Below are 24158 nucleotides of genomic sequence, written 5' to 3' on the forward strand. Positions count from 1 at the left end.
TTGTCATTGCCTAATTACCTTGTCTTTGCTAATAATTTCATTTTTTAGAAGTCAAAATGTTCCTTTAAAGAGAAAACCTCTATGCCCGCACGCATACTTCGGGGCGAGTTTCCAATTCTGTTAAGGATAGTACACCCCAGAGGGAGTAAAAAGTATCATAAAAAGCATGTAGATTTGTCCAGATTTTATTACGGAAGGTTTCTGTCCCTGGCTGTATGTTTTGATCAAACGGCGGTGGTTTTCACATCACACTCTGTTCTGCAGATTTCAGGAGAGAGACTCAATCACGGGTAATTCAGAGCAACACCAAAGTGACTGAACCAAGGCTTCCCTGCTGATAAGGAGCTGGCTGGTTCTCACGCATCTTCTCGCTCGATCACTTCCTAAAGATGCTTCTGTGGTTGTTTTTACTCTCCATCCAAAGTCTGCATAATTGCTCCAGACACATTAGCATAGCATTGCCACGCACATGCATTTATTTGTGTAGATACCTGTGATCCACAAAAACTGTTGAGCCGCTATTAAAAAGTCAAAGCAAAAATGAAGTCTCCCTCTTTGTATTTAGACAGAAACACTTTTTTGCTTGCTATATGCAGTGCAAATGCAGGACTGGTATTTTGTCGGGTCAGAGAGAGTTTGCAAGTGTAGCTGATAACAATCTGCCAATGCTGTTTTTCTGTCTTCAGCAGGAAGCTGGGTGTGTCATTTTAAGAATCCTGGGTAGTTCAGCTTCATAAACATTGCGTATTCTAAAAAGTATTATAATGAGGACTGCCACTAGTAAGTATTTAAAAGTGTTATTCTCATGGCATCCAGTATCCTAAATCGGCACTGGAAGCCCACGTTGGACATTATACCCTAAGTCAAGATCTGATGCCTGAAGAGTGATGCTCCGCACCTCTCTCCTCTTCTTTCCCACAACCTTAGGCTTGCGTGATCCTGAGGTGGGTTTTTTCCTTTGCCAACTGGACAGAAAAATACTTTCTCTTTTTTTTTTTCTTCCACCCCCACCTTCCATCTGAGTTAACCCATTAATTCACTTCACTATGGAGACCCTTCATCCATCTTCAAGATGATGATATATAACAAAGGAGGCGCAGGACTTTCCTCTGGCTTGTTCTAGCCCAAAAGTTTGAGTAGTATCATGACAGACCAGATTGGTGATTTGAGTTCAGACTAACAGATAATCTTTCTTATTTTAGCCTTGATTAGTTCCCCATTCTGCACAAATGCTTGAACCCGGACAGAAGAAAGGATAGGGCAGTTTCTTTTTACAGCAACTCTGTGATGTAGAACTACAGCTTTAGTAGTTGTGGTTTGTTTCTGGCAAACTATCAATATCATATTCTCATGCTGGTGTTCAAAAGTTCATCTCTGTTGGTTTCATACCAAGAAATGCCTACTCAAGAGTGTGAAGCAGTTGTTCAACAGGGTGGAGAGATAACTGAATTGGTCTGGAAGTTTGTGAATCCTGAACCAGATTATTGCTATCATCCGTATTTCAAGATGGATGGATGGATTTTGTCATTAGGGATGGAGGGGAGGGTTGTTGACCACTTGTATCTTCTTGTGCAGGTCAATAACTACTTCTGGAGTGATTGATAAATGTGTACACCAAGTCTGTCAGTCCTGTTGAACACCTCCAGGTTCAATCCTAGCTAATAGCAATTGTTGAAGGCACCAGCCAGCCATTTGGGGCAAAATTTTCCAGTGTGACTAACAAGTCTGGATGCTTAACATCAGGCACCTTTAACATCCTTGTTACAGTGTTTCAGTTATGTATGCAAAATCACTAGCCACACCTGAAAGCTCTTTTTTTTTTTTTTTTTTAATCTATTTGTGGTTTCTGCCTTTTAGAACATACCGAGAAGGCACTGGAATGAACTTGCTGGCAATGTCAGTCAAAAAATTTGAGACACATGGAAGATGAGCTCCTTGATGGTGCTCTCCAGCTCTCTTGCCATAGAAAGTGTCAATTGGAAAATGTCAGGGTTTGGTAATAGGTTGGCTGATGTCCAGTGAAAGAGAAATCTGTTGGTGTATCACCTGTTTGGTAAACAAGTCACATCAGTGATCACTTGTGTTCATATGGAAGAGAAATTATATATATAATTATATATATAATGGAATATATAGACACACATACCTATATAAAACCTGGCATTTTAAGCTCAAGTATTGCAGGTATCATAGTGTGGGGTATCAGGATATCGGCCTGTAGGATATCCGGATTGAATTTTGTCATTCTTCCATTAGTTTCCTTTATGGACTACAAGCACACTTTCTGTTTGTTTTTGGAAAAGGCCATTGTTATTGCAAGTTAAAGAGATAAAACCTATTATGGCATAAGAAAAAAACTTTTCACTTTTAACAGAAGTCGAAAGCCCCCACTTAGTAGGATATGATAGGGATGTTAAGCTCTTGACTTAGTGACTTAAAATTTCCCAAAAGATATCTTTGGCTTAATCTCATGCTTTATCTAGACAATAGGAAAATTATTCTGGAAGTCTGCAGGAAGTTTTGTTTGGGGGTTTTTTTTTTGCTAAAAAGATTCGTATGTTGGGTGGGAACGATCACTTCCCTTCTTGCATTTGAGAGGCTGAGCTGGCTCGTGTATAAAACCTTCAGCTCGATATCCATGTGGTCCTAAGGAGCATATGCTTGCAAAGAAGGATGGTTTGAAGATTTCAATGCAGGCACTGCCACATTGTTTCCTTTCATGCGTCCTAATTTTCCTTTAAAACCCTGACCCTTTCAACTTCCATACTTAGCCACTTGGTAGTATGCGGTGCAAAGGAGTAGAGAGATCTGATATGAGCAGAACTATGTGTGAAAGAAATGCGTGGTCTACTGATAGATTTTTATTTGGCCATTTTGCATTCCATTAGAAAACAAAATGTTCAAATCCTATATAAAAAGGAAAAGGTTATGGAAGAAATTTAATTGCTGAAAGGAGGCCTGTATGAGTTGCATGGAAACATCTGCTCATTCAGAATTGTATCCTTAATGGGTTTGCTCTGATAGCTGATACTGTTTATCTGCCGTACTAAAGTTAATATCAAATACCGAATGCCAAAATCTTGCATTATTATAATAACAAGAGTTGGCTTCCGCAGGAACTGTTACCTGCCAGAGCTTTGTGCAATTAATATGTTAGCCTTTGCATCGGAGGTAAGAGGCTGCTGTTACTAACGTCACATTATGCTTTCTTCAGCAAGTGGTGTCCAGCGTCAGGCCAGCATGTCTGACTCTGCTTCATCTCGTACCTAAGAAATACTGGTTTATTCTTAGGTCTCCAGGTCTTAGCCAGATGGTTTTATCCCATCATCACCCTGTGACATAGGGAAATATTCATCCAGTTCCCAGAAGAGAGACTGGAACTTTGCTTAAATTAAATACCAGCCAACAGACAGCATAAGTTTTTGGCAGGACCAGGAGCTGAGCAGAGATCTTGTCTGTCCCAGTCTGTGCCATGTTCTCTAGGACATCATCTAGCTGTAAGTGCTTATGCTGCTATCTCTGAAGCTGCCAAGTAAAAGTCTGGTAATGACCAAGATGATGACAATTTTGGTTTTATGTATTTATAGACAGAGATATCTGTATTAAAAAAATAGGTTTTCTTGTCTGAAGAATGCCTGTATGTAGGTGTCTTTCTTTTCGATCAGAAAAGTTTTGTATCTGTTTTTTCCTGCCTTCGCTTTCATCTGACGTGTTCTTGAAAGAACAGTGTGTGCAGCCGCCTCTAATGAGACAGCCAGGAGAGCACGATAGCGTGGTATGGGTGATTGCACTTCTTTTTCTGCAATAAAGGCAGAATTTCTGTTCCTGTGTACCCCTGTGTCAGTTTTAGGGACAAATAGACCCTCAATCATCGTGAACGTGGAAGATCATTACCGAAGTGTTGAGTATTGCTGTTCTGAAACTGAGCTGTGGCCAAATTAAGAAGGTATATATTCAATAAGCTGTTGGTTTTGGAGTCCCTGCTGTGCTGCAGGAACATGATGTACCAAGAAAGAAATGATGTGCTTCTTTAGTGGGTTTTTCCGTAAAAAGGTGCAGGAGTTTCAGTTTCTTGCCTGAACTCTTCAGCTTAAGAAATTTTCCAGCATTTGAAGTGGTGACAGATCCCCACAGCTTGCATTTGGGATTCTAATGCTTTCTGTCCAGAGATCCCAAGGAGCTACGTATTTATCAAGTTCAGGTTTTTACAGCATCCTCTGTGAGATGAAGTTATCATCGCTTGTCAGATGGGAAGACAGGAGTACATAATGTGACCTGCCCAAGATCACACTGCAGACCCGTGTCAGGAGAGGAGCGGATTCCTTCCTCCCTTAACTTCAAAATCATCCTTTCATCAAAGTGAAGAACTTGCCTCGTTACATAGACACAGGCAACGTTACGCATCCTAAGATGCTCCAGTAAGAAACCCTGTCTTAACAAACAGTTTTCTCATAAGCAGCAAGTTAACAGCTGTCAGCTTGTTTTATTTCGGCGGTGGACAAATTCACCTTTGGGGCTGCGCTGTGATGGCTGAACTCATCCCTCCTGGAACCTGTGCATCATCTGAACCCGGGCCCTGCACATGGGGCCGGCTGACATAATAAACAATTGCTCTGTATAGCTTTAGTAATGTGAGCATTAATATTGATCCAGCACAGACTTCTCTAACAACAACCAAAAAAAAAAAATGTATCTGTTATCTTGAGAAACCTCCCAAACAGCTCTAGTCTCCTTTCATTACAGGAGAGAGTTATTAGGGCAGATGGCCGAGGTGATATCCATTTGACCTATAGATGCTAACTCAAGAGTCGGATCATTAATAAGGTGGCCGGAGATAGGGAGAGATGGCAGTAAAGAGAGTTAAAAAGCAATCCTGTGCACAAAGGATTGCACGTCGAGAAGTGCCGGGTAGCGAATGAGATGGACAAAGGTGAAAAAGTGGCCACGCGGTTTTAAATGCTCATCGCCAAGTCAAGCAGATTAAGCGTAAAAGCTGATGTTTTCCCATATTTGGTTCCTCCTCCTGTGTGAATCCTTCTGGAGGAAAAAGAGCCTATGGCTCTTGAATGTAAGACAGAGATTTCACTTTCTCTGATTAACCCCTCCCCCCCCCAAAAAAAGTGCTTTATTGTTTTCTGCCACGGCCACAGCTGCGGTGGCTCAGGTTTGAAAGCCGCTGCCTGGCAGAAAACCAGTCCTCGCTGAGGATCAGACCGTGGCCTTGTTCCAAGAGAAATTTGGATTTCATTTGACCACGATAGGATTCCAGATTGTCATCTGAGCATGTCTGAAAAGTGGTGAATGTGTGTCAGTAGTTAAGTGCTCGTGAACTTCCTTAGTCCCTGGATTGTTCAGGACTGACCCAGGCAATTTTTTCCAGATGTTTTGGGGAATCCAAGTCCATATAAAAGGGATGGTAATGCTTCTGCTTCCTTACTAAGTTGTCTTTGTGGCTTGCAGGAATGTGCATGAAAGCTGGAGCCAAGACACCCCAATTTCTAGTCTCACCTCTACAAACTGCACTTTAACCTTTTCTGCCCTTCCCTGGCTTCTCCACACAAGATCACAGAAACTTCGTGGGTCCGGTGCAAACTTTACTTGGCCTTATTAAAAAAAAAATAAGCATTGCTCTTTTTTTATTGTACAAAACGCCAGTCCCTGTTCTCCAAACCTCCTCTGAAATTGTTTTTTCGCCTTTGATCCAGCAGCTGCTGGTATTCTGCAATCCTGAGTAGGTAAAACATGAGAAGCACCTTGGGATGGGAAGGAGTTACAAAAATATGAAATATTGCAGTGCACTTCCGTGAGACACGGTATAACAGAGTGGCTCTTTAAGTGGACACCAGGCAGAAATCTTTAGCAAATAAATGTTCTGATTTTTCTAGTAAATGTAATTTTTTTACTGTTCGTTGCAGTCGTTTCTCTTCCACTTTATTGACTCTTTTTATCACTGTGTTTTTTATATTAAAATGGTTTATGTTGCTGTCTCTAAAGTCTGCATGATCAGACCCTGTCTTTCCCAATGTTTGAATTTGCCTGCACTTTTCATCTTGTAGCCGAGGCAGAAGACTTCTCTAAATCCCAGTTTTAAAGTATGGTGTTTGTTTTAAATTTTATCCCTCTTTAAAATTTTAAATGAAAACAAACTCTCAGTGGCGAACTAGGTTGAATGGAGCTGGGAAGGAATTGCTCGGTAGCAACCGGTGCTGTATGACATCCGATGAATGCTAATTCTTCGTCCCCAAGACAGTTTTGAGCAGATGAAGGCAGCTGATTTCTGCAACAACTTAAACAGAGATTGAAATGTCTTCCATGATCTGGAAGCAGATTTCCTTCCGCCCCATAGCAGGTGCGGGCTCGGTCCACAGTGATTTCTCAGTTATACTCTAACTTTGCAGTTTAAAAAATTTAATGTCAGTGCCCAGCCAGGCAAAACCTAACTCCCTAACATTTCTGTTTTTCACGGAAGGCTAAGACTTTATCCTCAGGCAAAGTCTCCTCTCTGGGCTGGCTGCTGTAAATCCTCTGGGCCCTGGCAAAAGCCAGAGTTGCTAGCTCATTTTACTTAATTTGTGATGCTGGCAAGATTTGTGCTGCAGCCCAGGGCTCTTGACTCAACTCTCCTAAATCAGAGCATTGACACATTACAGTAGAGAAACACCAGCACAGAAAACCTGAAAATAAATGCCTTGAAAAGAGATATTTCAGAAAGATGCTGTCTTACAAAGCTTTAAATGATGTTAGTGTAGCGTTATAAGTTTCTCGGTGTTTGCTTCTTTAAAACCACCTGCTCATTAAGAAGTTGGGGTTTAGCTGCTGTCATAATAAATGTTTTTTACTACGTATTTCATGTGAGGATCTTAGGGCACTTGATATCTTTCCACAGAAACCCTGCTAGACAAAATGTCATGCGTTTTTGCAGATGGGTAAATGGAGACATGGAGTAAAGTGAAATGAGGTTGTCTATGCAGGAATGTTAACCAGCATAGGTGCAATGATGTAATTACAGCAAATGTAAGTGTGTCAGGTTAACGCCAGTGTGGACGATCTTATTCCAGACTAAGAATCCTTTTTCCTGCTTGGATAATTCCATTTTGAAAGTGAGGAAGTGTATCCAAGAGGATAAAGTGCTTGACTGTGGTTGGGGAGATCAGAGGTTCTCTTCTCCTCAAACCTGCCATGGATTTGCCAGGAGATCTCAAGTGAATTTTCCCCTTTCTTTGCACCGTCGAGTCACATCTAGGACAGAAGATGGTCATATATGTAGGGAAGAAAAAAGTAATTGCTATTAAACAGAAAAACAGAGCAATCACACAGGTGATGTCCACGCTGGCTTGAAACAGTCGGTGCCTGATGTCCACACTGCACATGTTTCAGTCTTTATTTTATTTTTAAAAGCTGGTTTTTTGGTCTTATAGCCCAAATGCCCAGCTGCACATTGAGCGTGTTAGGTGTATTCCTCTGGCAACACAGCTTTCATTTTGGTTTCCCTATAGCAGGAAGCCAGCATATGCACTCCAGGATGGCTCCATGATGCAAACAACACAACAGTAAGCGGGGATGATGGGGAGATACATTTCAAAGGTGTGCTCCTCATCCAAACCAATGCGCGCACACGCGATGCTGGGGTGTTCCCATATAATCATAACAGATAACGTCTGTGTGCAGCAAGCTCTTAAGATGGTATCAGAGGTAGAACCTGGCAGGTTGAATGGGGCTTAGTCCTCTGCTTTAACCTTCAGCCTGTGCTGCTTCAGGAAAAACAAACCAGGTTTAGAAAAACATTTCCCTAGTAGTTAATCTGCAGTCAAAATTGTGTGATATACAAGCAAGACAGCTAATTCCAGTGAATTTTACTTTGATGTATGCTTTGCAGTCCACGTTGTTACAGAAAAAAAAAGCTTCAACCTCTCTCCCTTTGTTTAAAATGAGTGCAGCAGCAGGTTTGTGTTACTGTAATCCCAACAACTGCAGTAAGAAATAATCGGGATGTTTTTAGGTAGAACTGCCACTTTGGGCCTGCCCCACAAGGTCTACCGTCCTTGGTGAGCTCTACCCTCCTATCCTCTGCTCATGGGTTTGACGTTACACTGGGACGAGGGCATCTGCCAGTTGTGATGGTGGCTGATGTGAGGCAGAGGAGATGCCACTCTTTCCTTCCAGGTAGACCAGTAAGAAGCTGTTAGGTGGCCAGTTATCTCTTATGGGCTGAGATGCATGTGAACATTTGCCCTGATGCTTGTTTGTTTCTGTAAAACACATTTTTAATTATCCTAATGCTTTTTTAAAATGTTCTGTGTTACAGAAGAGGAAGAGGAACAGGTGCCTACCGATGGAGGTACATCTGCAGAGGCCATGCAGGTGCCACTGGAAGAAGAGGGAGATATGGAAGAGGATGAGGCAATTAATGATGAGAACTACTTGAGCAAGAGACCGTTGGAAAGTCCTGATGCTGAGGAATTTCCACCTGTGAAACGGCCAAAACTATCTGTTTCTAAAGGGGACACCTTGGACGGGGCTTTGGAACCACGTGAGCCTCTTAGCTCAATAAATACTCAAAAAGTACCACCAATGCTTTCTCCAGTTCACGTTCAGGACAATACAGACTTAGCCCCTCCTTCACCAGAACCACCAATGTTGGCTCCCATTGCAAAATCGCAAGTGCCAACCCCCAAAACTTTAGAGGCAAAGCCGTTTGTGCCCAAAACAAAGTCCAAAACAAGTTCTCCAGGACAGAAGACAAAATCACCTAAAACTACGCCCTCGCCAGTGGTAACTGGAAGTCCCATACGTTCACCAAAATCTGGATCCAAAGAAAAAAAGTCACCAGGTCGCGCCAAGAGCCCAAAAAGTCCTAAAAGTCCAAAGGTCCCTGCTCATGTTCCCCAACCACCTGTCAAGCCTGAAACACCAAGTAGAACCCCTCTGGCTGCATTAAGTGACAAGATAGGAAAGGAAAACATTCAAGTAAAACAAGGACAGACACCACCTGAGCCTGCCACCAAGCCAAATATTGAAAACCAGACTAAGAAAGTACCAGTAATGGACAAGACCATTGATGATTCAATCGATGCTGTGATTGCTCGTGCATGCGCAGAACGAGAACCGGATCCCTTTGAGTTTTCCTCCGGCTCTGAATCAGAAGGGGAAATTTTTACCAGTCCTAAAAGACTTTCTATTTCAGAGACTACAACTCCTAAACCTTCTGTTTCTGCCAATAATGCAAATAAGGCAGGAGCAACTCCGATACCTCCCTCGGGTGGGACTTCAAGTTCAGACATTTCATGGACAATGGATGACTCAATTGATGAGGTCATTCGAAAGGCAAACATGGGGACACCTTCTAATCCACCTACCAACTTCACTTATTTCTCCTCTCCTTCTGCTTCACCACCGACTCCAGAACCTCTTCTCAAAGTGTATGAGGAGAAAACCAAGTTGGCTTCATCGGTAGAAGTGAAAAAGAAATTGAAAAAGGAGCTGAAGACAAAAATGAAGAAGAAAGAAAAACAAAAGGAAAAAGATAAAGAGAAAAACAAGGAGAAGAACAAGGAGAAGGAAAAGAACAAGGAGAAGGATAAAGACAAGGAAGGAAACAAGGAAGCAAAATTTCAGTGGAAGGAACTACTCAAAGATGATGATCTTGATCCCTATAAATTCAAACTAAAGGACTTTGAGGAAGCTGACACAAAAGTAAAGTTGAAAGATGGCAACACCAAAAAAGAGAGAGAAAAACATAAAGATAAAAAGAAAGAGAAAGAGAAAGGCAAAAAAGACAAGGATAAGAAAGACAAAGAGAAACTTAAAGATAAAGGTAAGGAAGATAAGATAAAGGCTCCATCAGCACCTCTTGTGTTACCTCCCAAAGAAATGTCTTTGCCCTTGTTCAGCACACCAACTGCCATGAGGCTTCCCAGCATGTTACCTTCCTTGTCTCCAATGCTTCCTGAAAAACTGTTTGAGGACAAAGAGAAACCAAAAGAGAAGAAGAAAGACAAAAAAGAGAAGAAGAAAAAGAAAGAAAGGGAGAAGGACAAAGAGAAGGAAAAGAAGGAGAAGGAAAAGGAGAGGAAAGAAAGAGAAAAGAAAGAGAAAGAAAAAGAGAAACACAAACATGAAAAGGTAAGCTGTTTAGATAAGTTGAGATGGCATACTTGCTTGAAAAATGCTTATGGATTCCTATATTTGCTGCTGAGAGTTGTTTAAGAGCTTTGAGGAGATGTGTGATTACAGGTTTGGTATTTTTGGAAAGTAACAGCTCCAAGGAAGACATCCCCTAAGAGTTTCAGGGATTGTCCCACCTTTTTGGAAGACAAAACAATGGAAGTTCAATTCTGTGAATTTGAAATGTGAGATTGTCCTGGTTTTCCTCGACTCACTTTTCACTTTGAAAAGCTGGGGCTCAGACTCAACAGCAGCACACACACAACAAATGTATGTAGTATTGCAAAGCGCAAATTTTGTTCTGTAGATTTCCACCAGTAGGGCCAGCAAACCTAAACCTTTCATATAAACTTTAAATTCCGTTTCTAAAAGTCTACTGTTTCAAAGCTTTGTAGAAGCCAGTAAATTACTAGGTGGACAGAAATGAGGAGCAGACTGCCTTCAAATAAACAAGTTCACCAATTATCTCAGATGTTCAGAAGAGCTGCTGAGTCCTCTCTTAGCAAGCCCGCCCCCTTGTTGTTCCAATGTGTTTGAAGTAAGAAAATTGTTTTCAAATTTTGCTCTAAATGTTCAAATGTCACCTTTCGTTTTGAGTCTTATGCTTGAGAGAGAGAAGAGGAGAGCTAGTTTTCAAGTGGGTTGAGCTCCTTCCACTCCTGCAACTCTTACTGATTTACATCAGCCAAAGATAATTTCTTCTTTCCACTATCATCTACTCTTGAAAATATATTTAATATTTAAGAAATGAAACCAGCATATTTGCACGTTATCAGATTTTAAATCCCATTAGAAACAGCTCCCCTAATTCAGGGTTTGCTCTAATTTTTTGTCACTTCACCTTATAACACGCCCTAAATTGTTAATATTAAAAAAAAGAAAAAAAGAAGAAAAAAGAAGAAAAGAAAGAGATTGTCTTCATATGTGATAACCTTGAATACAGGATTTCCTAAATCTCTATCCTTAGCATTAGGAAGCACTGTATAAGTTCTGATTTTACCAAGATGCTCTTTACATCCTGCTTTGAGTGCAATACTCAGTTTGTACAAGCTCACATTTGGGACGTTCCTCACTTTCCTTTTTTGCCACTGTACCTTGTTATGCTACCTGCTGGACTTGAAACAAACTGCTGACTTCAAAACTTGCCGTATTTTTTAAGTTGATGAATGGGTTTTCAGTGCAGAATCTGGGTGATCTGGAGAACTAGCATTTGTCTGCTGTGGATGAGGCGGTGATCGACAGGGTGGTGGTCCAGTTGTCCGTGTTAATTTAATGTCTGATTTTAGACTGCAGCAACACTTTCATGGATTCCCCATTTTGTCTGTCTGCTCTTCAAGCCTGAGATGTTTTGTCAGTATTTCACTGAGAATTTCTGCAGAGGTTTCTTTTTCAGTTAAATATGTGTGTGTATATAAAATAGAGACAACGAGTGGCTTGTTTCTCATACATTCAGTTTTGCATTTCTTCTGCAAATCTCTGTATCTAGTTTGCTTTAGAGCAATGTAACAGATACACAAACAAATACAAACTGGTAAAGCTTTGGTATAGACTGAACATATATATATATATATATATTAGGAAAAGGAGTTCAACAGTAATAAAAACTTGGACAAATTAAATTGACAAAGCTGCCCATTACCTTGGCAAAAAGTCCCTGTCAAAAGAAACTTTAAAGCTAGAATGCATGAAAGAGTCCCCAGATAGAATTAAAATTTAAACTGATTCTTGATAGATAAGCTTTTTTTAAATCCACCTCTTTGCTGCAAGTCAGGATTTTAAAAATAAATTTCCCCTTTAAATCTCTTGAGCGATTTTCATTTTTTGCAAGGCCGCACTGCTGGTGTCCTGGAAAAATGGAGAGTTAGAGCTTTATCAGTTGGTGCCCTGAGGTATGTGGCAAAGAAGCTAAATCCTTGAAGATTAGCAAAAAAAATGCAGCACATGGCAATAAGGGGCTTATATGACTACTAGTATTAGTTCAGGTGAAAGAAGTATTGCTTATACATAAAACTGGACAAATCCACTGACAATGTATTTTTAGTTAGCTACAAAGGAGTCTTATATTGCTGGACTTTACCTCTTTGGTGATTTGGGAAGCTTAGTAATCCACTGTAAATGCTCTTCTGCTGGCCCCAATTCCCAGTATTACTCCAGAATGCTTCTCTTTCGTTTTAACCCCTAAAAGTACACGTTTCCTTAATTTAGCTTTTAGATCACACAATGTCTTATTTAGCCAGCAGTCGTGCCATAAGAGTAAATGATCGAGTTACTGCTCGGACACTTAACCTTCCATGGCTCGTCCGCTTCGGAGGCATATGTGCAGCCTGAAGGATGAGTTCGTGGGCTAACTGCAGTTTCAGCTCTTGACAGCCAGTAGAAAATGCCAGATTTCTATTTCTAATATTGCTATACTTAAACAAAAGAGCGACTCAACGGTAATGTTTCCATTTTTGAGTATCGTTATACTTATTACCTAAGCGTGCATCCCATCCCGTTGGGGAATCGAAGCTTTTTGATCAAGTTTTTCCCTGTAATTTTGCCCCGAGCTACTGGAGGACACAGAACAGCAACCAGTATTCTGCATAAATGGCAGAAAGCAGAAGCTGAAGGCTGCGTGCTGGAAGCGTTCGGTGGTGGCACCGAGCAAGAGAAGCTTTTGCACTGGGCTTGCCTGAAGCTCCGTGCCCCGCAGTAAGTGTTGGTTGAAGCAGTTACACCCCATTTCTACTATGGAGATTACCGGGCGTGTTGTAGGAGCGACTGAGCAGCTCACGAAGCAGCTGCTGACCCAGTTTCAGCTAACCTTAATACGCTGAGCTGTAAACTAAAGGAGTTGAGGTACTGCTTCATGAGAAATGGAGCCATCCTTGCGCTGGGGCAGGGCTCAACGGAGCTGCCCCAAAGCAAACGGCCCTTACTCGCGAATCAAAATCCTATCGTCGATGTCGAGGAAGACCAGGCTATGCAGGATATCACTGCGAATGCTCCTTCATTTTCTCTCTGCGCTGGTCATGCAAACTCTCCGCGCAAACCCGTGTTGCAGAAAGATGCTTCCTCTCCTCTTGTATCAAAGGATAAGATTTAGGATTGTCGTGGAGCCCAGTTTTCCTCTCGCAGCAGACTGCGATGTCGGTTATCTGAGCATAAAGAAGTGTTTTATGTGCTTTTCTGCTGCCACACGAGCCCCCACCAGCATTGTTTAGAACATCTTGGTGGGATACAAATAATAATACAAAGGACCTTTTTACAAAGGACGGATGACACGGGTATCTTTCTGTGCTGTGTGCTGGAAGCTAAGCAGCAGTGCCTGTCCTAGGAGCTTTGTATTCCAAATAGGCACCACAGGAGGAGGAACCCGCGGGAAAATAGGTAAGATAATCTGTGCAAAGCCCTGTGCCCGAGCCTCCTGTACCCAGGGTTCAATTCCGTGTCTCTATCCAGTGGACAATGCTACAAGTTGCTACAAGGGAAGGCAGTTAAGAGACTTACCTGTGGAAAGCGGCAGTGAAATTGTTGCAGGCCTTAAGAGCTTCAGAGGAAGAAAGCTCTTGCAACACTCCAGGGGAATGACGTAACAAAAAATGGTGCTATATAAACAAAAGAGGAGAGAGGGACCTGTGAAATAGGCTAATGCACATCCATGGAGACCTTCATTGAAAAGCACGGTTAACTGCGTCGAAACAGAAATACTACTCAGGCTGCAGCCCTTCTCTCTCTGGAGTAGACATCTCCCGATGACAGCTCCAATTCTTTGGGCAAGGTGCACGGCACGGGACTCTGTCATTACCGTTCCTCAATGTAAGTCCTAACTGAGTCCTCCCACTCTGGCCTGCTGTCTCCGGCGCTGCTTTCTGTGCTTTGAATTGATTGTTCGCCCTCTCTTTCTTTATGAAAGCTTTTTAAAACAGCTTTCTCCCACTGAGAGTTGCTCAGGTTTCCGTTTAGTGTATGCAAACTATCTTCGTCTCTTTAAGTTCCTGCACCAGATTCAGCTAAGTGGTTGTTTTATTAAATATGATGATGCACGTGCTCAAAATGAGATCAGTCTCCCTCTCTTTCTGTATATATTCACATATATATATAACCTATATACACTTCTCATATATATGGATATAAGTGGAGCAACTTACGTATGGAGAATCATTACAATGTCAGCTGTAAAATCTGATATGATTCTGTACAGGTTTTGCAAAGCAGTAGCTTCATGGGAGTTGGTAATTTTGGCAGATACTGGTTCAAGGAGGTTAAGGACATATTCAGGTGGTCTAAACTCCACCAGATACTGCGGTTGGAAACCAGGCCATTTGAAAAATAACCATTAGAAACCTCAGCCTAATTGCATTAAAAAACAGTGATTCTGTTATACCTATGTGGATAAGCGCTTTCATAAAGTATTCAGTGTTGGTGCTTGGGGTTTATTTGCTTCCTCTGTGTCTAATTTTTATTCAAGAGGGTCACAGTACATTCACATGATGAACCTGGGAAATAATTTAATTTAAATCTCAGAAAAAGATGCAAACACCACTGGGCACCTACCAAGTTTGAGTACTAAGGTCAAAGTATTTCACGTCACTGTTTAGAAACATACTGGGGTTTTTTGTGTCTCTGGGAAAATACTAAATCAGGAAGACCTGTTAACAAAGTGTATGAGCAGGTACAAATGCAGTGAAGTTTCAAGTTGATTTTTTAGTCTGGAATTCATATTTGTGATTTGCTATGGCTGGGAGCTCCCAACAAACTCTGAGCGCCCATGCCACAGCACGAAGCGTGAGAGCGGTGATCAGTCTGTCATAGGTCTGTCTCATTAAGCCAATATACTCTGTTTGGTTAACTCCATTGATGCTTTCATGTAATTAATATATTTTGGGAGTCTGCTTGCAGTCTTTGACTGATGATTGTGTTCCCTTGTACAGATAAAGGTGGAACCAGTTGTTCCGGCTCCATCACCGGTTATTCCTCGGCTGACATTAAGAGTGGGTGCAGGCCAAGATAAGATGTAAGTACAAATAAATCCATCTGCAAGGTGTACGCTTACCACAGTTCATCCTCTGTCACTTGTGGTAGCTCTTATTTTCAGTGGGAAACGCTTAAAAATTAGTGGCAAATGACATCCATACAGCTATGACATCTTTTGACTATGCTGATGAAAAATCAAGCAGAATGCTTACCAATAGAAACTTTTTGGACATTTTGCCGTTTTTTTTCTACTCTCCAAGCGGGACCCATCATCTTCTATCCTTTCTACTGTATTTCTCACTCCGTGCGTTTCGAGGGCATGGATTACAAGACTCCATCTAGAGTCACATGATGCCTCCAGTGATATTTAGTGAGGTTTCCATAATGGACGGTTATCCCTAGTGTAACCTACAGCTAAGTTTCATAATGTTCTTCAGCTAACAAGTGTTTTATGCTTTAAAACATAACAGTTGAAATTCCTTTATACGCGTCTGTTTTATTATAACTGTTGATGATTATTCATGAGTGTACCTAACACATTTCAAATGTTGGTTCATTAGCTCCCTAATTATTGGGTGCTGTTGTACAAATAATAGTTACTTTGTACTGTATGAGTGTAAATAGGATGATCCCTATCCTGAGATCATACAGCATAAACAGGTAGCTGGAGAGGCTGGGGAAACCATGCGTCACTGGGCTTTTTAGGCTGGTCCTGTGTTGTACGGGGAGGGTTTCTTTTAACTGGGTTTTTCATGTTTTTAATGGCACAGAGCACACTTTCATGTCTGATGGTAAACATGAGCACCAGATTTTTTTTCCATTCATCACATTAAATATTGCTAATGTAGTTGCTTTTCTTTTGTAGCCATACTGAACTAAATGTCCTAATTGCTAATTTTTCTGCTTTATAAGTTAAATTGCATCTTTGACGATTATTCTGTTTTTTCTGTGCTGACCTACTCTTCAGTAGGTGAGTTTTACTAGTTTGAAGTTGCTACCGGACTTTAGTCATTTCTTGGTTTCTATGGGACAGCCCCACCCCAAATATCAGGGCTTCTTCCTGCTCTTCAACCGTTTCTGCTCTTTTCCTTTCACAGTATTTGAGTGTGATCTAAGATTTCTGTGCCTCAGAGTGCTGTAGGAAAGCTCCTGCTTTCTCAGAACAGTTGTCTGTCCTGCTGTGCAAATTTGAATGTGCACGGGTGGACAGACTGTCCCTTTAAAGCCCACAAATCCATTTTCCTCCTTGAGGAGCTATGGATACTTTTAAACTCCTCTTTTTCAAGGACAGTACTAGTGTTTGTTTGGAGAAAATTAAGTCATATTTTCAAGGCAGAGCTTCTAAATTAAACTTCTGAAGCCATATTTTAGCACCAGAGAGTTGGCTTTGCTTCCCGTCTTATCTCACCCCAGTCTTTCTCATACCCACACATATTTTGAGAAGGGACTTCAGACTCCATCTGCTTGCTACAAATCATATGGGTACATCATCGTCAGCCCTGCCAGCCCGTGGTGGGTCAGAGATACTGAAATCTTGTTTTATGGCCTTTTGGGAAACTCGCTTCAATCCCGGTTTCTTTTGTGCATCTTTAGTGGCACCCTGACCTCCATCTGAGGACCTCAAGCATTGTGATCCTTAGCACAGCAGAGCCTAGAGTTTAAACCCTGACTCCAGGATGGGAGATACACAAAGCTGACTTAGCTCAAAGTTTCTAGGCAAATTAGGGGAGAATTAAACACCAAGGCTGAGATCCTCAGGGGCGGGGGAGTCCTGGAGGCAGCTGGTAGGAAATGCTAAAAAGTGGTTTTGCTGCAGCTCCCTGCAGCATCTGTACTGCGTCTAGGAGGGGAACTTCATCTTCTCCACATGACGCTCGTCCTTGAGATTGCTGTAGGATGCATGACCAAACGAGGTTTGAGTCATTAGTATTCCATCTCTTTGCTTACTAGTTTCCCTTTTCTACCTTAAATATCTCCTCACTGCCCACCATGCTGGCACCCTAAAGTTCTCCCAGTGTAATGGCTGTATCACCCAGTTGCACCTTCTGGCTGATGGCAGACAAGAACTTAAAAAGCTTTTTAATAGCTTTTAGGATTTGTCATAGTTTTCCAAGGCAAAATCCAGGAAGAAATTTGCTGTTATACAGTTTGCGCCACGTGGCTCTGGGAACTGTTTTGTGTTGTGTGTCGATCCAATGTCTAATGTGGCAGGGCTCACAGTGGAGCTGTCCTACTCTAATACTTTGCTTTCATGCTCAACAATTAATATTCAGCCTGAACTCAGAGCATATTTTAATTTTCACGTGTTGTGATTGTTATGAAAAGGACTGGTGTGCCTCTGAGGCAAAGCATTACATAGCTGCCTGTGTGGCTTGGAGCTCTGAAGTAATACCAGAAGTCTCTGCAACCTCTATTTAAAGTTATTAGTTGAAAAGACCATAGTAGGATCATCAACCTTTTAAGCAGCTGGTAACAGGCAGAAACAAAAGCTTTTGTGACGTGTTATGGTAAGGGAAAACTAAACTTACGTTTCATCTGTGTTGGTAATGGAGTTCTGAATATCTGGTAATTATCATATAGAAATGTTGTGTTTCAGTTAGCATGTCTCTGGAGTTCACTAGCACGGGATTGTTTGAGAATACCATGTATTGCCATTGTGGTGGGTTGACCCTGGCTGGACGCCAGGTGCCCACCAAAGCCGCTCTATCGCTCCCCTCCTCAGCTGGACAGGGAAGAGAAAATATAACGAAAGCCTCATGGCTCAAGATAAGGACAGGGAGAGATCACTCACCAATTACCGTCACAGGCAAGACAGACTTGACTTGGGGAAATTAGTTTAATTTATGACCAATCAAATCAGACTAGGGTAATGGGAAATAAAACCAAATCTTAAAACGCCTTCCCCCCACCCCTCCCTTCTTCCCAGGCTTAACTTCACTCCCAAATTCTCTCCCTCCTCCCCTCCAGCAGCGCAGGGGGATGGGGAATGGGGGTTGGGGTCAGTTCATCACACCTTGTCTCTGCCGCTCCTTCCTCCTCAGGGACAGGACTCCTCACTCTTCCTCTGCTCCAGTGTGGGTCCCTCCCACGGGAGACAGTCCTCCATGAACTTCTCCAGCGTGAGTCCTTCCCACAGGCTGCAGTTCTTCACGAACTGCTCCAGCATCGGTTCCTCCCCCGGGCTGCAGTCCTTCAGGCACAGCCTGCTCCAGCGTGGGTCCCCCGCGGGATCACAAGTCCTGCCAGAAAACCTGCTTCAGCGCAGGCTTCCCACGGGGTCACAGCCTCCTTCGGGCATCCCCCTGCTCCGGCGTGGGGTCCTCTCTCCGCAGGCTGCAGGTGGAGATCTGCTCCCCCATGGACCTCCCTGGGCTGCAGGGGGACAGCCTGCCTCGCCGTGGTCTTCCTCACGGGCTGCAGGGGAATCTCTGCTCCGGCGCCTGGAGCTTCTCCTCCTCCTCCTTCTGCACTGACCTGGGGGTCTGCAGGGCTGGTGCTCTCACATCTTCTCACTCCTCTCTCTGGCTGCTGTTTCTGTGCCTGCTGCATCTTTTTCCCCTTCTTAAATCTGTTCTCCCAGAGGCACTACCACCATCACTGATGGGCTCGGCCTGGGCCAGCGGCGGGTCCGTCTTGGAGCCAGTTGGCCTTGGCTCTGTCGGACATGGGGGAAGCTTCTAGCAGCTTTTCACAAAGCCACCCCTGTAGCCCCCCTGCTACCAAAACCTTGCCATGCCAACCCGATACAGCTGTGGAGAGGTATGAGAAAAGTTTTGGGGGATTCATAGAATTTGATGAGTAAAAACTAGATGGAGTAATGAGTTATTTCAGTTTCCTCTGTTAGAGAGAAGAGCTGTTTGGAGGCTTTTGGAAGTACTTAAGTACCTATTCAGCTGGAGGTTGGTTTGTTTGGGGGAACTTCACATAAAATATTGTCTTTAATGGAACTACTTACAGATCTTGGTGAGCCCATGAAGTCTTTTGGGTATCTGAAGAAAAAGTGTCAGATTGATGGTGCTTGAAATGGAGGTTCATGTCATACCATAAACACAGCACAACAACAGCAACACAAATTTACTCAAATAATGCAGCAGTGGTGAGGAAAATGCCTTTGCAGTGTAGCAAACTGTTTCTTCTCTATCATTTTACTTCTTGGCTCCTCTGCTTGAACCAACGTACAAAGTAGTGATGGTAGTGTCAGAGAAGTCTCCTTCTTTCTTGTTTCTGTGAATACGAGTCCATATTGCTCCTAGCTTCCAAGTGATACCTGCATTCGAGCTTGTCTGGTGTGCAAATATTCTTACAACACACATCAGTTCAAAAGAGACGGCTATTAATAACGTTAGGTTAATAGACACAAAAATGTACTGTTGCTGAAAGATGGATAAACCCACATTGGAAAAACTGTTCTACTTTAGGTTTTTTTTGCCAGTGTTTTAACTGCACAGTAAAACATGAAGAAAGTAGATTATAATCAAAGCATTTCCATCTTAGTTGTAAACAATTACAGCAATACTTGCATGGATGCCACATTAGAAGAAATTTACTGGATTCCATTCTAATGCAATTAGAGCTAATTTTGTTCTTTAAATGAATAAAAGGTCAGCTAGTAAATCTAGTTTATCTCAAGTCCAGGCTTCAATAAATTGTTTTATTTAATTTGTTGTAAAAGATCTTATCCTTAATGGGCCTAGCTCTTATTGGTTTGCTTGGGTTCTAAAATATTTATGACCACCTTTTTAGATATGATTTGAATGATATGTTGGAAGGGTTTTTCACTGGTTTTTTTTTTCCACTCCAGTGTTATCAAGGTAGATTGCTAACTGAGTTAGCATAGGAAGGAACTAGAGATGCTATCTTTTTTTAAAAAAACAAAACAAAACAAAAAACCACAGCTAGTATAGACTTCTAAATTTTAAATCGACTGCAAATGATGAGCAGAATTTAATACTTTTATTCAATTGCACCATGGTTTCTTTTTGTCTAGTTATTTTTTCTTAAGCACAATCATTTTTTATACCCATAAGTTTTTAAAAAGCATATCTATTGATGAGGTGTTGACATTCCAGCTACTACCACAGTTGACATAAACTTCAGCAAAAGTACGTGCTGTAATTTTTAATACTTCAGATAAATTGATTCTACATTTAAATACAGTTTTTAAGAAAAAAACATGTGGCTTCTGACACTAGTGCCAGACCACAAAACAGAGTACCACTCACCGGTTGCTGTTTCAGTGCTTCTGTGACTTAGGAGCAGGATATATATTTTTTGTGAAATCAGGTCTCCAGATCTACCTTAAAATTTCAGGCTTTTCTCCAGACTTGTACTGCATCATATCATAGCTCTGCCATCAGCAGGGAACCGGGAAACAAGACATGAGAAGGGGAAAGACAGGTCTTTTAACAGTGTTTAACTTGTAAACCTGACCTGCTGCTCTAATGAAGTTGCCCCTTATCTTACATATTTTTAAAGCGAGTAGATACGTGACTTTCTCCAAAACCAGTTCGCACACATGCTCAGATACGTATGCGTATGTGTTTATAAAAAAATGTATATTAAATAACCTGTGGATTGTAAAATAAAATCCTAAAAGGATTAAGGGATAGAAAAATTTTTGTTATCCAGATATTTAATTGACTCCACTAAAGCTTTTTATCGCTTGGTAGGATATTATCAGTCCAAAGCCTAACTTACATTCGTTTGGAGGCTCACTCGACTGCATGATATCCCCACGACAAAAGGCACCAGCATAGCTAGCTGACATCCTTTGTAGGGAATCTCAAAGCCAAGTGGCAATATAGACCAAACCAGAACCTGTCCTGTCGCTTTCTGTTTTATTACACCGAGTTTCTGTGATCGTCCACCTGAGAACTTCTACTGCAGTAAGGTGCTCATGGCACGTAATTTTATAAATAAGCAAAATAGCATGCGTCTGAAAAAATGGAAGCCTGAAAGGAAATGCAGCTTGAGAAAATCTCCACATTGAAGCTATAACTCTACCTGAAACACAGCTGGACTGTTGGAGGAGTTTATTTTTCATAAATTTACATGGTTTGGGTCATCACTGCTACTTGCTCAAGAGTTTGTTATTTTAAGTGCAACCACAGCTGGGCAACAGAATTGCACTAAAACAGTTCTTTATTCATACTTTTTGAAATTCTGTAAAATTTCATTATCTAACCTGCAGCATGCAGAGTACCACCAAGTTTATTATAGGGTAATGTTCTCCAAAAACCAGATGCCTAAATGATGGATCTTCTATCTGCAACAAGCTTTAATTTATGTAAGAGTTGAGCTGCAGACTCTCCAGAGAGTGAATTTTCTTGGGAAAACTACACACACACATACACAATCAGACTTTATAAAGGTAATGGTACCAAGGGAGGAGAGAAGACGACGGTATTAGCAAATCCATCAATAGCTTTTTATTGACCTGGTTGAAGACAAGAAATTAGACAAGGACCATGGTGGTATTCCCCTAAGCTCACTGGGGATCTGTAGTTGCTGCTGCAACATGAATATGTATTTTTTTGAAAACTGCTCAAACTCCCTGGGGAGTTGTGAAAAAAAGCTAGATACCTAAGAAAGGACTTTGCTATTAGCTTCAATTAAACTAGAATTCTGCCCTATGTAGTTTCCAAGAATGCATCTTATTTTTAAAGTATCATCTTTGGTGGGTATTCAGGATCTTTCATTTTTAATAGGGTTGTTCTCGTACAGATAAATCAGACCATGTGAAGAAACTTTGAACTTTGAGTGCTATTTAGTGGAGAGCTACTCAGACTTTGATAATTTAGATGACTGTCTTCATAGTGTTTGCCCACAATAGCTGAATAATGGGGTTCATTAACCTTCCTGTGTAGGCATACCCAAATTGTTTGCCTCTAGCCTTGGCTCCCTACGTGTGGCTGGGGAGGAAAGGATTGGCTTTTTATTGACTTGTCAAGCCGTAGGTTTGCATTACTGGCCAAGTAGCTCATGACCCATTCCATTTATTTCACTGTTTTGTGGTGGGGAAACAGGTAAAGGAATCCTGCTGGAAGCCCCTCCTTCCGCACGTTTTTATGAATAAGAGCAGTGTTTGGAGCAGTTAAGGCACCGTGACCAAATCCTCCAAAAGACGTAATGCAAGCAGCATGGGGCTATTGTGGGACACAGCTGTGGGCGGTGTTGGTTACCCTGCGAGACGTTGCTTATTCAACAGAAAGCTCTGGAGGAGAACTTACTGTGGAATTAAAGAGGAGGGAAAAAGTGATACTTCGGGGAGAAAAATGTAGAAGGATAAACCACTGCTTGGAAAAATTAAACAATAGAGTCTGGGCAGCAAAAGTCTGTGTTTATTGCAGTACTAATGGGTATCCCAATTATTTTACAGTGTAGCACTTAGCAGACAAAGACTGTGTTAACCATGCGTTAACAGAATTAATGCTCTGGGTGTCAATCCAACTTTTGCTGTAAGACAGAAAAGAGCACGTAACGGTGAAATAATTTTTTTATATGATCAATAGACCACCTAAGTGAGGGGGCAAAGGAACGGGAAATGATCTTGCTCCTCTGCAAGGCTGCAGAGGTGTGCGTAAGGAATTCCAGTGATCTTTACAGCTTTCATAAATCTTTGTGTGTGTTTGTGTGTGTATATATACATACCCACATTTTTCTGTTCTGTAGTCTTTTAAATTGTAAGAGCTGGAGGACTGATTTTCAATGCCTTTTTAAATGCTGAATGTATTTTAATGAAGATATTGTCTTGGGTATGATTCATATCCCCTTCCCAATTGTTCTTTTTTAGTGTAACATATTGGCCCTGATCCTGCAGTAAAATCCCCATGTGTGGTCTTGTATCCATCCAAAAGTCTCCTTCACTTCAGTGGAGGTTCCCCAGCCTCTCCCTTGCTGCAGGATTGCAGCATTTACATGCAAAAAATGAAGAATACCGTATCCCTTTTACCAAAACAAGTAAATGATCATTTTTGTTTATATTTCTAGAGGTGATTTAGAAGAGTTTTTTCTTCCTTGAGTGTGAGTTATTTCCAACTTCAGATGTAGTCCTTAGTTTTTTTCTTCTTTTTTTTTTTTTTTTAATTACTGAAGCCACCCCAACTAATTATTCATCCTGTTTATTGAAGGTGGTAGGCTGTGGCAAATTATTTTCATTTTGCTGCTGGCCACATTGGGTGATGACTCCAAAAGTGAATCCGTAAAAAGGCTTGAGTCATTAGAAAACAAAACAACTTACTGTGAGATTCTTTGATTTTGCTGCTTATTGCTCAAGAGTAAAAAAATTGTACACTGTATACCACAATTAAAAAAAAAAAAAAAAAAAAGAAAAGAAAAATACTTCAGGCAGGTTTAGACACATAAGCAAATTGCTTGTCTAAATGGGCATGAGCAGCTGCCCTTATAAAGCACAACAGAAACCGACCAAATATGTGTGAAAGATTAGAAAGGCAGATGGGTATTTGTTTAAAAAATAGGATTTGCTCTGTAGAAGATGACTGCAAGAGACGGATTTGTTCTTGTCTTTGACAGAGGTGCTTCTTTTTATTCACTCTTTTCTTGAAGTTTTTACACAAAAGTGAGGAAACTGTACAGACCCACGGATTCATGTTATAGTTCCTGGGAGCTGGATGTGGGCAAGAGAGCCGTAAAGAAGTAGCCATCCATAGACACAAAGAAAAAGGTGGTCCTACCTGAATTTAGTAGAGTTGTCCTGTGAGCAATTGATCTCTAGTTGTACGGAGCCTCCAAGTTCAGGACTGACCGGCTCGCTTGGTTCTTTCAAAAACACGTCTCAGTAACAAGCTGGAAATTACAGTTTGCTGGCATAATTTTGTGGTAGTTAATAAAATTTGTATTCTACACTAGCTCTCATTAAAGAGAGTAGATGTAGGATTGGTTTATGGGCAAGCTTCTAGATCATGCATCCCATAACATAGCCCAAAACAAATGACAATAAAGGGCACTTTGCAAGGAACACATAAGAGAAAGTTTGCAAAGAGCTCATTGGCATAAACATGTTTTACCAGCTTCTGGTT

General features: G+C 41.5%; 1 protein-coding gene across 5 annotated transcripts in view; it reads left to right on the forward strand.

Annotated features, from left to right (window-relative positions):
- Positions 1–24158, forward strand: part of TAF3 (TATA-box binding protein associated factor 3) — a 121220-nt gene that overhangs the window by 82603 nt on the left and 14459 nt on the right. For 4 of the 5 annotated variants that reach the window (XM_075024631.1, XM_075024635.1, XM_075024632.1 and 1 more), the window contains 2 exons: positions 8306–10122; positions 15078–15160. In XM_075024631.1, the coding sequence (XP_074880732.1) occupies positions 8306–10122; positions 15078–15160 (1900 nt within the window). Of the gene's footprint in view, positions 1–6298; positions 6350–8305; positions 10123–15077; positions 15161–24158 lie in introns of those variants that run through there. The other variant, XM_075024633.1, reaches the window with a different exon arrangement.

Source organism: Buteo buteo, chromosome 4 (genome assembly GCF_964188355.1).
Source record: "Buteo buteo chromosome 4, bButBut1.hap1.1, whole genome shotgun sequence".
NCBI lineage: Eukaryota > Metazoa > Chordata > Aves > Accipitriformes > Accipitridae > Buteo > Buteo buteo.